The 14555-nt window shown below is 41.9% G+C and overlaps 1 protein-coding gene across 3 annotated transcripts in view; it reads left to right on the top strand.

Moving 5' to 3' along the window:
* Nucleotides 1-12716, top strand: part of VPS25 (E2F/DP family winged-helix DNA-binding domain-containing protein) — a 28504-nt gene extending 15788 nt beyond the window's left edge. Inside the window, exons 6-8 of one of the 3 annotated variants that reach the window (XM_087395053.1) lie at nucleotides 7270-7345; nucleotides 11439-11519; nucleotides 12384-12716. In XM_087395053.1, coding sequence (XP_087251179.1) covers nucleotides 7270-7345; nucleotides 11439-11519; nucleotides 12384-12517 — 291 coding nt within the window. In that variant the 3' untranslated portion in view covers nucleotides 12518-12716. Of the gene's footprint in view, nucleotides 1-7269; nucleotides 7346-11438; nucleotides 11737-12383 lie in introns of those variants that run through there. The other 2 variants (XM_087395049.1, XM_087395058.1) reach the window with 2 other exon arrangements.
* The last annotated feature ends 1839 nt before the right edge of the window (nucleotides 12717-14555 follow it).

Raw genomic sequence — 14555 nt, 5'->3', positions numbered from 1 at the left:
CAATTCAATTATGGACTTTGCTGACAGATCAGCTAGTGTCCAAGCATCATCAGTTGTGCCACTGGGCTTCACACCTTTGTGTATAATAGGAGCATGAAACTGCCTGAGAATTAGCACATTCAGGACCATCTTTTTCCACATTGGGTAGTTAGCAGCACCCTGCAACTTTTTAATATTGAGAAGAGAAGATTCCGAGGATGAAGCCATTACAATCAGCAAGAAATATAACCCACACTTGGGTGCCTGACTCCTTGCAAACAAAGTGCACACAGGCACTTGTACTGTGCTCAAAAAAAAAAAAAAAAATTCCTGCAATGAAAAACAGGACCTGCACCTGCAACTTTTCTCCCACTTAATCAGAGAATTCTGACTGTTTACTGCTTGCTGCAGATTCAGAACAGCAGAACTGTATGCATCAATAAATGCTCTGTTGTACAATCCAGCAGTACCCTGATTTTCAACAGCATCTGCCCTGCTATTACAGTAAAAAACCGCAGTAGTTTGTGCACTCTGTACTTCAGTAAATTGACTGTTTAACTGTTCAAAACTGTCAACATCAAGCTTCCAGTTGCCCCTAAAACTGTGTAACACTGTAGAACAAGAATTAGGCAAAAGCCCCTTGACTGGAAGCAAAATTCTGAGAATTTAGTGCATGTACCGCTTCACTGATCACTGTAAGGCATTTAGTTGCTTCCCCACCACTGATATGCATTCCAATTGCAAAATCCCCAATTTATCTTGCACAATCAGTGCTCAATTCTACAATGTAGTACTTAGTGTACTATATGCATCTTCCATTGTCCCGTAGGTCACAAAATGCATCCAAATCCTGCAAGAATCAACTCCAAACAGGAGGATAAATGCAAACACATGCGTATACAAGCCAATGCTTGGCTGTGGCTACAAAAGCCCCTTGATTCTGCAGTTCAATGTTGAGATTTTCTCTCACACAGTAGGCATAAACAGTAGATCTACGTACTGAGAGTGCATTTGACCAACAATGCTCACGATGAGCTCAGAAATTGCACCTGTACTGGCGCCAAAATTTGGAGCTGGTAGCTCAGCTGGCGCTGGTGGCGGAGCTGCTGGCGCCGCCTGGCTGGCGACACTGGTGGTGCCGCTTCTACTGGCGTCGCCTGGCTGGCGACGGTGGCGCCGCTTCTACTGGCGTCGCCTGGCTAGCGACGTTGGTGGCGCCGCTGCTGCTGGAGTCGCTTGCAGGCGACGCTGGTGGCACTGGCAGCGCTAGCAGCTGCTGGCGCTGCTGGAGTAGCTTGATGTTGCTCCTTGCGTGATGCAGTAGCAAATGCTGCTGCTGCTTCTCCTTGAAGCTTGCTGCTCCTTCTTCTTCTCTGTGTGCTGCTGCTGCTCCAACTTGCTAAGACCCACGTTTGGGCAATGTCGCGAACAAAAAAATGAGCTACAACTGAAGCTGCAACTGAAGAAGACGAGTGGGAGGGAGAATGTGCTTGCTCCAGCTCTGATACCAGTTGAGAGGATGAGAGAGAGTGAGCTGAGTAGGAAGAGAGCACACCGACACACACACAAGGACACAAGGAGTGTGGGGATAATTGAAAGTATGTGTGTACCTCCCCAAGCACACAGTCAACCTTTTATAAGGATAAGGTTATAACACTAAGTACACTGTACTTAGTGTACTTAACAAATAAAAGTACTAACTGTACTTAAGTGTACTAACTGTACTTGGGTGGCCATAGTGCCTTTACCCCAACACCAAACGACCGGAAGACCATCGCATAAATCTACTTTCGGACTCGACACCTCCAAGTAAGTTCCCGTATCGATTTTCGAAGTCTATGGAGGGGGAGTCAGAGTAGCAATTATCTCAATTACTGCTCGCAGGGTTTATTAGACCTTCTTAGTCGCTCGTTGTAATGCCCTTTGGTCTGAAGAATGCACCACCAACATTCAACAAGATGATGTCACGGGTATTTGCAGAGTATATTGGGAAGTGACTGTTCATCTTTCTCGATGATATCCTTATTTTTTCCGCTACAGTCGAGCATCATATTAAGGATGTGCGATGTGCCCTTCAGTTATTATGTGATAACTAGCTATACCTCAAAGCAAAGAAAAGTGAATTCGGCTTGCAGGAAATTTAGTATTTGGAGTGCTCAAGGGATTCGATTGGACCCAGAGAAGATTCAAGCTATTACAAGTTGGGTTGTCCCCATGACGGCTCACGGATCCGATCCTTTGTGGTTTGTTTCAAGCATACAGCTCACACATGGATGGTTTCTCGACACACGCATCCCCTCTTACAGATTTACTCAAGGGCTTAAAGACACACAGTTCAAGTCACAGGCAAAGCTTTGCAGGCCTTTCATGACTTGCAACGGTTGGCCACGACAGCACCGATTATGAAGATCGCCTCTTGGGATGATCCATTTTTTATAATCATAGACGCTAGCAATGTCACCATCGGGGCAGTTTTACAGCAAGAAGATAGGCCCGTGGCACATTATAGCAGAAAGCTTAACGATGCCGAAAAGAACTATTCAGTTTATGATAGAGAGCTCCTCGGTGTCATCCAGGCATTAAAACATTGGAAGCCTTTCTTATATGGATGGACTTTCACGGTTAAGATAGATCACCAAGCCCTTAAGTGGCTTCAGAAAATGCCTAGCGTGCAATGGAGCGATCGGCAACAACGGTGGAGCCAGATATTCTAGTAGTTTGGGAAAGTGATCGAGTACGTTCTTGGCAAAAACAACCTTGTTGCGTCACTCTTAATCGGAAAGGTTTCATCCAGACCATTGAGCAAGCCACTGTACTCGACGCTTGATAGCATGAAGGCACAGTATGCGGAGGCAGCAGAGTTTGGCACGCAGTTTCAGTTAGCCACGACGCTTTTGCTCCAGGCCATTTTACTCATTAGAGAACGGTTGGCTTTTCTATAAGAAAAGATTATGTGTACTCAAAGACAAACGGCAGTTGCTTCTTCATGATGTCCATGACGTCCTTACCGGTGGTCACAGAGGTATTAACGAGACTTTGGAGAAGTTAGAGCACTATTTCTATTGGCCAAAGATGCGGAAGGACATATACGGCTATGTTCAGAATTGCTAGATATGCCAAAAGGTCAAGGCTTTCCACAAGAAAGCGGCAGGCAGGCTTATGCCATTGCCAATCCCCGATGGTCCTTTTCAGGACATAGGTATGGATTTCGTGGGGCCACTTCCAGCATCTGCAGGTATGCGTAATACTCAATATCTTACTATTGTTTGTTACTTTAGTAAATATTGTATGCTTATTCTTTGCAAACAAACGGTCTGTGCTGAAGATGTAGCTCGTTTGTTTATCAAGTATTGGTATCCCATTGGAGGGTTGCCAAAGACCATCACATCCGACAGGGACTCCAAGTTTACATCTAACTTTTAGTGAGTCTTGTTTGATAATTTTGATACTAAGCTGCAGATGTTCAACGTTTTCCATCCGCAATTGAACGGCGAGACGGAAAATTATAATGGTATGGCATTTGATATTTTGAAAGCATATTGTCATGATGCTCATGGAAAGTGAGAGCAGTTTCTTCCTCTTGTGCAGGCCATTCTGAACGATACCTATTCTTCGAGTATTGGTCGCACACCTTATGAAGCGGCATTTGGACGGCGTTTTACATCACTCCTCACCTGGATGGTGTCTCCATCTCTTGAAGCCAACAAAACCACACCGAATCAATGGCAGAGATTATGGAGTCCTTGAAAAGCCACATCGCCAAAGCTGAAGCATCGTAACCCTGCCGGTATTGATCGGTGTTACCTCTCAGGACTTTGGGTCTGCTCTATGTGTGCATAGTGAGCTCTTCAGAAGTGCGTTCTGTGCTCTTTCGAAGAGTGTTCTTTGTATTCTCAGTTCTCCAAGTATAAAGCAAATTCTCCCTTGATTGGGGAAGGGGGTCCTCAGTGGGCACAAATCGGTTGTCGACTCTACTCTCTCTCTACCCTCATCTCCTTTCTCTCTCTATGGTGTACAACACTAATTCCTCGCTAAAGGTTTAAAGGTGGTCTTGCTATGAATTACACGATCAGATTACCGTTGCATGTTAGATAGACCCATCGGTCTGTAGCAGACTTTAATAAATTTTCTTCTGTCTTTCTTTCTTTTTGTGGATGATCCGCGGTGCTCATATTCAAAGAAGTTTCCAACCTCATAAACACAACCCTCCAACTGTTAACCTTGCTATCCTGGTCATTAACAATTCCCGCTGGTAGCCCATACAATTTATAAATATGCTCTACAAATAGCCTAGCTAATTTTGGAGTTTTTACCTCTTCATTGGTTGGAATAAAGGGAGTCATCTTGGTCAATCGATTCACAATTACCCACATAGAGTTGTGCCCAATCCAACAATAAATTCCATGGAGATACCATTTGCCAGATGGAATCTCCAATGGGTGTAGGAGACCTCCTACCTTAAGGCGTTCAACCTTATGGACCTGGCATTTTTGGCACTTCAATACATAATCTTGGATGTGAAGAACCAGACTTCTCGAGAATGGGAATGTGTGAAATGCATGTAGAATTTGAATGCCAATTGGCCCTCTAATGGGGAAGAGTGTCCTTGTGAGAGTACTTGTTTCTCTTTTCGACCTACATGCAAGGTATGTGAGAGATGGCGAATGAATGCAAGGTGAATAGAGAGAATGTTACGTGAGATTCACAATGAAAGGTGATACCCTTTCATTAATGTCCCTTGAGATCACTCAAGTTCCATCTTCCCATTTACACCTACCCTTAGCCTATGACCCATGCATCTACCATTCAATGCACCTTAATGCACCCTTTCCTTCCTATTGCCCCTAGGATCTAGACACGTGTTTGCACATTTTTAATTAGTAGAATAAGTGTCACATGGCTAAATTTGATGCTGTTTGAAGCAGTGGCTCCAGCTCGACTAGTTCTTTCTACTGAGATGATCCACCACCATAACAAATCGATTAGTGTCCATCATAGATACAGATACATATTACACTATTGGCGTATAATATATAATAATGTTCTAATGTCTACTAATCATGGATTATTAATATTTCTTATCATGACGTTGGACGTCCTTATCTATTACCAACTTGTGATGTGTTACCATTTCCATGTGACTTCTTAGTGAAAGCTCCTCGATTAGTTGGATCCTTCTTCTCAATTGCTTTCCATATTTCAAAAAAGTGAGGATCAAACTCACATTTTTCTTTTAAGGACTCTAGGAAATCGTTTTGAAATTGGGTAAAACTCAATTCATTAACAATTGGCATTCGGCTTAGGGATTCTACTATCACATTGAACTTCCCCTTCCGATATGTCAATTGGATATCAAACTCTTGCATTATTTCAGCCCATCTAGCTTTTCTTTCTTTAAGCTTTGGCTGATTACAAATGCAATTAATGCTTTCTTGATACAAAATGATATCAAATTTGGCACCATACAAATAGTGCCTCAATTTCTTCAAAGCTTAAACTATAGCATACAGTTCCTTCTTATATGCCGAGTAATTTCGTTGGGCACGGTCTAACTTTTTGCTTTCAAAAGGCACTGGTTGACCCTTTTGTAAAAATACTGCCCCAATAGCAAAATCACTAGTGTCTGTTTCAACCACGAATGGTTCATTGGGATCCACTACCTTTAAGACGGGAGCAAACGCCATAGCCACTTTTAATTTCTTAAAGCTATTCTTTTGAAGTTCATCCCACCTCCTTAAGCCGGTCCGTCATCGGAACATCAATCTTAGGATAGTCTTGGATGAATCTCCTATAAAACCCAGGCAAACCTAAGAATGTTTGCAATTCTTGTAGGTTTGTAGGATGTGGCCAATGGCCCTTACTTTTTCGAGATCCATGCGAATCTCTTCTTGGGATATAATATGTCCCAAGTACTTCACTTCTTTTGCAAAGAATTCACATTGGATTCTTTTGCAAAATAGAGAATTATCTCGCAGCAATTGGAACACTTTCCTCAAATGTTCCAAATGCTTTTTCCTCGTTTTACTAAAGATTAGGATATCATCTAAAAATATTGCAGAAAATTTTCCTAAATATGGCCTCATCATAAGTGTCATAAAAGTTGCTGGCATTAGTTAAATCAAATGGCATTACTTTAAACTGATAATCCTCCTAGAATGCCAAGTTTCCTTCAAAGGACCTTAATCTTTTATCCTTTCTTGGTACCCCACTCTAATAACAGGCCTACATATTCCTAGGCATTAGTTATTGTGTCCACCGTTGCATTGTCAAGCCCTCCTGGTTTCCCACCTTGCCATAACCATGTTGTGATCCTTCTGTGATTATGGATGACGTAACAGAAATCCAGGAAACTTCAAACATGAGTTTGGTCAGAGTTAATTGCTTCTTAGACGCTCATACGAAATGTAGTCAATGAAGCCTAGACGGTTACAAACTTCTTGACAAGTTTGAGCATAGACTAGCAAATGGTGCGATTGCAAGGCAGATCCTTATCTGGTACATCATGCTCAGATGGTTTACTTTGAAGCTCATATGGGCTACTATTCAGCATTGCGTGCAATTAGGACAGCATCTTTTACTATCGCCCTCCCAAAAGAGAGAATTAAATGGATCATTCATGCTATCATTTAATATGATTGTCCTTAAAGGCACTGAGCACACAGAGGAGAAAAGATGGTTTGTATTAATAAGAAAGATTCTATGAAGTTATTACATCTGCATCAGCTGAACCAAAATGGCTGGTAGAGAAACCAAAATGGCTGGTAGCACAACCAAAATGGCTGGTAGAAAAATTCTTAAACTGTGCACCATATTTACGCATACAAACTAGGTAAGTGCCAATCTGTTCCTGCAATACTTGCCAGTAATAAGGAGACCTGTCTGGAAACTTCCAGGTGTTCTTTAGCAAGATACATATCTGTTTTAAGTCCATCATATAGCTGTGTAAGAAGGCCTCGCATAATTTGTTACCAATCTGCAAATAGCAATTGTCAAAACTCAAGGATGCAGGTCACTATATGAACGAAAAAGGTCCTCCTAATACTGGAATCTATGTGTTCTCAGGTGGAAAGAACACATAGATTCTGGTATGAGGAGGACCTTTTTCGGTCATTTTTTGACCTGCTTCCTTGAGTTTTGCAGATTGCTAATTTGTTGTTTCTCCTTGGCATGTGTATAATGCTTGATGAATTTTGCATAGTCACGAATGTAGTTTAATGATTATGCTTTGTCCAGGATGATGTTTGGTATTTATAGAAACAGTTTCGTGCCCTTTTTTTTCGAGTATTGCAGGTTCGGGAACATGGGATGGAAGATGGCGTGATGACAATTGAAGAGATTCGTTCTGGTGATGATACTCGTGAAACAGGTATTGTGCCTGCCCAATCCTGGAAAAGTACACTTTGGCAGTGGTAGGAACTTGCATGTATATTGGGAAGTTTTGTTTGCCTTGCTGTAAGAGAAATGGATGTTTGTGTGTTGGTGAGCTTATATTTAATTATTCAAGGGTACTTGTCTTTCAGATATGCATTGCCACATGTTATTTCATCATGCCATGTATACATGTGACAATGCCTATAGTAAAGACAATGGTCTACACCATTGTTGGGTGCTGATGGCATGTCATTGTTGATTGCTGTGATATTCATAGGTTTTAATTGTGACTGACTAGCATGAACTTGAAAGCTGCATTGTTTGCTTTGCTTCTAGATGATGAGTTTGTTCCCAAACTTTCCTGATACAGGTTTTTACTGTGTTAGCTGCCATGCAGATCTCATATCCTTTTTTAATACATATTTCTTAGAATTCTATGGGTGGACAGAGCCTTAAGAAATTATGCTAGTCTTCACAAGCAGTTGTGCTTGGAGAGAATGTGGACTACTTTATTATCAACCTGCTTCGTAAGTGCTGGCCTTTGCAATGATGGCATCTACTTTTTGCCCTTGGAGTTTTATTAGGAACTTAGTATAAAAAGTTCGTATCAATTGTTGGTGTTGGACATCTGTGCAAATATGGGAGCATATGTTCGCACAATGTTTGGGCTTGTCAATGACCTTGAAGACATCAGGGTGGATGCCATAGTAGTTTGTCCAGGCTATGCATGATGGAACTGATGTTTTTCAACTTTCAGTGACAACCATGAGGTTAAAAATTGTACAGTTTATCTTGGTTTTACATGATAAATTGAGGTATGTTTGTGGAACCATCCAGATATCACCATGTGAGATTTTCATGCAAGTTGCAGCCTCTCGATATTGGTTAATTTTTTTGCCTATAGGCTATCTTTTCTAAACCCTTTGCTTAGAATTGCTTGTTTGGGAGAGACAAAAGCTGGTTAACAGAAGTTGGTTAATATTGTTGTCACAAGGTATTGTAGGCTGGATAGGAGAAGGTGGATTGCTTGTTGAATTGTCTTCTCCTAAGTTACTCTTTGTCAGAACTGAGTATGTCTTTTTTTGAGTTTTGATAAAACTTTCATATGAAGGCTTTGTATAAGTTGATCTTCCTGTGTGTGGCTTATGTGTACATTTTTGAGAGCATGTGTTTGTTCAGAGGTCTACACCAATTATTGTGTGTTAATCATGTCTGTGGGGATGTCATAGAGGCTAATCACTCTGTGTGAACTTCTGTGCATGATGAACTTGATTCTTTAGTTTTGTGGGATGAGGTTAACAATTGTTTTGCTCCTCCATTATGGGTTCAGGCAGTTTTCTAGATTCGTGTAGATGTGTGTTTGTGCCATAGCTGCCATCAGGGAAACTTACAAGGTGGCACATTTGTCGAAGTTGTGGCTTGCTGAAATCGTGTGACTCTGATGTGGGTGGATGGATTTCCTGATCCCAAGCAGGCTTCTTAGAACTGTTTATTGGGGGTGGACACATTTTTGTCTCGCAAGCAGTCACAACTTGGATAAAGAGAATGCAAACTGCTTTTCTCAAGTGTTCCCTTCAGTGCTATCCTTCTTTAGAACTGAGTTTGCCTCTTTTTGGCAACCTCTTTGTCTTGCCATTCTTGAAAGTTATTTTCTAAGCCTTGCCAAGATGCTAGACTGCAGCTTTAACTAAGGAAACCTGAGCTCCTTGAGTTCTAGCTCCTATCCTGCCTTCTCCCCTCCTGCCCCAGCCCAGCTTGCCCCCTCTCTTGCTCTCAGTCCAAACTAACACAAGCAGTAGGAGATACCGATCCCCCTCAAACTGTCTCGCAGCAACATATGCACGAAGCATATCTTGCTGTGATCTCACCATATGCTATGGCATGCTGCAAGAAATCCAAAGTCTAGAAAGCTGCATCAAGATGAAGAGGAGTGGCAATAAATCCTGCTAGTATGATCTAATGTGGGACTGATGGCTTTCAAGGAAGGGACTAATGGTTTCCCACCTATAGCACATGAGAGCTCAACATGAGACCAGTCTACACCTCTCCCAAGCATCCATCATACATGGATGCCTGCACGAACTCCTTGTACTGGGCGGAGAAGGTGGACGGACAGGGTGTGTGTTGAGGCAGGGGCTGAGGCAGAGGGGGAGCTGCAGGGCGGATGGGCTGAGGGAGGTTCCAGTTTGCATGTAATAGTAAGGCGCATGCAGCCACAATGCTCACCCCCTTTATGCTTACGTCTGGGTGTAAGCCAAGATCAAGCTGTTTGTTCTAAGAACGTGAAGGTAAAGGTTGCTGTTGATTTCTTGCAGGACCTGCAAGGAATGTTAAATACTCATTTAAGGGAAAATAGCCCTATTTAGTTCACACCTAACTTAGATGACGCATTCACTCAGGTATAATGGGTAGTAGCCAGGGAGAATAATCCTTGTGGATAGGGGCACGGTAACTAGCATCTTAGGGAGGTCTAGGGTGAATAATCAAGCCCTGCTAAATATAGTTGTAGGGGCTGCCGCTATTTATGTGGCTTAGCTCTTATTAATCAAGGATTGATCATTGTGGATCATGGACTCCTTAGTGTTATGCCATGGAGCCTAGTAGTAGGATAACACCTCAGGTGTGTATTTGAGGCATATGGGATGCTGTGGCTTCTTTTTATGAGCCAGGTCTCAAGAGTGAAATTCTAGGCCTTTATCTCAGGGGTGATCCCAAGTATTTTTGGGTCTATTGCTAGAAGGTGAGCTTGATGATTAGAGAGAATCTATCATCTATTCCTAACCCTGTCTTTTTAGCATGTGCTCTACCAAAGGTGGTTACATGGATGGGGACTTAGCAGAGGTACCTATTTGTAGACATCTGCCAATGCGGGTGATCCTCTATCGATGTGCTCCTCCTCCCCTCGTCCTCCAGCTCCTCACCTTTGTCAAACCATCTCAGAATCTTTAGCCTTCATCTCTGCTCGGCATGACTAGGCTGCCCAGCATCCCGGGGGCCTGTGCTCTGGTGTGAGATCTTGTGCAAGGGCCCCTTGTCACTGTTCACCTTGTCCAGGTTGACCTGCATATGCACATAATGGTATTAGATCATAGCAAATTGAAGGTCGTATAGTTTACAGACATTGAAAAAAAATGGAGAATTTGGATTTTTCGAGTAAGCTGTCATGTAACCTGCAAAAGCTCCTTCAAGCCTTTAAACTTTTCCGGGAGGCGTAGATTGCTATTAGCAAATACAAATTTCTCCCATGGACCTTGTTCTGTAGGAGATCCCTCTCAAATTCCCCAGCTTGTATTTGGTAAACGGTAGGTTGTTGAAGTGGCCTCCCACAATAGCAACTCGTAAGATTTTGCCAAAAGGGTCCCTTGTCCTCTTTGTAAGCATGCACAGTTTGGGTTCCCGATCTTCAGGTCATCTACTATGAGGCCCGCCCAAACTGCTAGTTCTCCAGTGAGCTCTTCCCGATCAAACAGAGCAGGTGCAAGGCTAAGGTCAACAAAATATTGATGCCTCCGCTTCGACCCACCATTGGTGATTGGAGATCTGGGCCTCTACGAAAGAAACTGTGTGTTCTTGAATCATAAGAACATCAACCGAACCCCCAACTAAGGTCCCTGCAACTTTTGTCAAAGAATTAGGCGTTGTGCTTGCTGCTTGGCATGATCATGAAATTTATGCACATTACAACTCACCATGGTTTTGATGTGAAAATAACCCTCATGAGGCTCATCTTCTAACAGTATATGGCCAAGATACAACACTTAAAACTCACGTACGTATGCACGCGTACATTGCCCGTAGTGTATCCACCTGTGGACTCCACATCAATCAATGTCTTACCATGGAAAAGTTTATGTGGACATGTATCCAGACACAGTACCAGTGTCAGTAGCAGCATTGGCAGCCTAGCAGCCAAATAAGGAGATTGATAGGAGAGGGGGATTTTTTTCATGTAGGAAATGTGGAAGATTCAATGTCCATTAGGTCTGTGAAAGAGATCTAAAGTGTCTTGAAAATATGTTCAAGAGATGCATAAGCCGCCATTTTATTGTTAAATACTCACCTTCTTTTTGCCTTATGCTTTGTTGCAGAACTGGTTGGGATTGACAGAGTAGTATTGATTCGGGCCTTGAAACTGCTGGAGCAACGTGGGAAGGCTGCTATTTTCAAAGGTACATCTGATGACGACGAGGGGGTCAAATTTTCAGCTCAATGGTAGAATAATGTTATGGATATGCCTTATAAGAGAAGTTCTGGCTGTCCTTTTTCACAGACGAATTTCTCACAGTTCTTGACCAGTGTATTCATATTTGTTTATATAATTATGAAAGGAGCTTTACGTTTGCAAGTCCAAAAGTGAACAGGTTGTGAATTATCCCACATCAAATGAGAGATATTATGCTATTTATGCTTGTTTAAGACATGCAGAATGAGTATGGGGGGCATCAAACCCCTCTCAAAGGATTTGGCACATCTAAAGGGATTTGTTGCTGTGCTAACCAATTGTCGATGCATGTTAGTTTGAAAGTTTGCATATGGACAATAAAGATGATAGTAATGTAATATGAGATCAGTTTCACTAAGCATTGTCATGAAGTTCCAAGTGCTTCTTTTTCAACTACCGGTCATTCTGAAGCATGCATTCCATCTACCTACAGCTCCCTGAAATTGTGGTTTGGCTAACACAGATACAGATGAATTCAAATTGGTTCCCAAGTATTTAGGTTACAATAATTTTCAAATTTGATTCCCTTTTAAATGATGTGGTCAGCCACTCCAGGCTGTCATAGTTCTGCATCCATTTCTCTTAGCGTTTTCAATCTCATATGGACCAGATTGCATCCATACCTCGTGAGGGATATCAGCTGCTTAGTGTAAAACTGTTTGTCTTAGCCTTATTTATCTTATAATTGGCAGATTACATCCAATGCCTTGTGAGAGATATGGGCTTGCATAGTGTAGTGTATGGAAGTGCATTTATATCATCTGTTTTATATGCAACTCATGCAAAAGGGTGAGGTCCTCGTTTTTCACAGGTATAATAGAGGCTGCTATTACATCCCTAATTGCTATGTCAAGCCTCCTTGGAGATGTTGAGCTTTACCAAAATTCAAAAGGGTTCGTTCTTATCAAGATAGAATTTGCAATTCAAGCTTTAGGGACTGGTTGAGGAACACACAAACTATTGGAATTGTATAATATGTTATAATTTGTTTTGACCTACTCGGCATACACCTATGGATATGGAACTCACGTTGAGAGCAGCTTTATCCAGGTTGGTCTTTATTATCTTTGAAAGAAAGCTGAAACATCGTTTCTGTTAGAAAACAATGGGAAGAGATTGAGCCTAAAAGAGGGTAGCCAAATTATTTAAAGATAATTTTATTTCAACATCTACTGTCAAATGTACAATGTATATATCTTCATAGAGAATATAATCTTTGATGTTGCATTGTCATTTTGTAATCTTGAGACATCATTGTTGTACCAACTGATTCCTCTAATAGTGCTATTTGTACTTGATCGTTGCTTTTCCATATATTGAACTCTCGTTATGTAGTTCATCTCCATCTTTTGTGATTGGATCTTGCCCTTGATTTTATTCAAAATATATCCCCTCTCCGATTCTAAAGACCATGTAGCTTTCTTACCCTTCATGTAAGTTTTATGGTCTTGAACTATAAAGCGTCCATGAGAGGTTCTATACAAACCATGTGAAAAACTTTTTCCAACCCATCTCTTGTTACTGCATCTTACCTTCCTATGTAAATTTGTCCCTCCCTTGCCTTGCAATGTAATTCGTCCATCCCTTGCCTTGCACGGCAAGTTCATCCCTTGTGTGTTCCAACTAGAAAGACTTTAGTATTCTTCAATTCGTAATAAGAAATATGTTCTAGATTCAGAAGATACGCTCATATTAGATTTTAGTATGTGATAAGTTTCATAAGTTTGAATGCCAAGAAATGGAAAGCATACCATGTAATGAATGAAATTGGGTTCTCCCATGCTTTGATAAAGGCTTTGGAGAACTCTAAATTTTAAATTTAAATTTGTTGTGATCTCTATTTGTGGTCTTCTTGTCCCTCATAAAGGTGATGTTATGCTCTAGCCGAGATAGCATGACCTCGGAAAGATTGGTGGGCATTTTCTCTTGGATGACCGACTTTTGTAATATTTCATGTGCGTAAATTAAATGGTCAAGGGAAGTAACTGCCAAGGTCCTAGGTGAGGGTGTATTGGCATCGACTAGGTGGTTTTGAGTGCTCAGGCCTAGGTGCACCTAAATGTGTAATAATGCCAAGGGGCAAATGGTTTAATTGTGCCCCAAGAGAGGGGTAAATGGTGTACCAAGCTAAAGGTCTAAAATGATGACATGTGGTAGGAGGGAACCATCTAGGGAATTGTGGGCTTGTGGATAGGCATGAAACGAAATTGAATTACGTATCTTTGACGGACATGCAATCCACAAGGAGGTTGGGAGGATATTCGGGATGCCAACACTCGAGAATTTCGTCCGTGAATCGACAGAAAGAATGTGAGACCAGAAATGAATGTTTCATTTGGTATCAGAGCCTAGGCTCATATCCTTTCAAGGTTGTGACGATCTTAGTGAAGGAAATAAGACGTCGAACGGCGAGAATGTGTATTTTTCGTAAGGTTGTAAGAAACCGCATGGCGGAAAACTAAGGCCTGAATCACAAGCGTGGGTGTGTAACACAGGCGGGCAATTCTCCTTCATTCCTTGTCTCCTGGATAATTCATTGCTTGCAAGCCTTACACCAAACGACGGCGAATTCCTTAATAGCGGTGTGCGAGGTGTTGACGGAAGCCTTGGGTGATAGTGATCTCCCAACGTAGAGCCGTTGATGAGAAAGGGAACCTTACGCTCCTGCGACAATTGATAAGCCACACATTTTTGGTTCGGTCGATGAAAAAGCAAGAGAGAGATAAGGAAGCGTATCATTCGGAGCACCCGCTTGAAAATATTTGTACAGAATGTAACTCAAAGAATGCGATGGCTGGCCACTCAAATGAGTTGTATGAAGGGAAAATTGTTTCGAAAAAGCGTGTCTTCAGTCTGGATGACGTGCGATCCTTTTGTCAGCTTTGAAAAAATACACAAATCCAATCCACTTCCAACTTGTGAGTGCGAAAGCCTTAGGATTCTCAGATTCTATAGTACCTGAATTGCTATACGCTGGACGACG

The sequence above is a fragment of the Dipteris shenzhenensis genome, chromosome 2 (genome assembly GCF_047967505.1).
Source record: "Dipteris shenzhenensis isolate YYH24624 ecotype China chromosome 2, Dip_SZ_1.0, whole genome shotgun sequence".
Lineage (NCBI taxonomy): Eukaryota > Viridiplantae > Streptophyta > Polypodiopsida > Gleicheniales > Dipteridaceae > Dipteris > Dipteris shenzhenensis.
The sequence above is the reverse complement of the archived record's forward strand: the minus strand, read 5'-3'. Positions and strand labels throughout refer to the sequence as shown.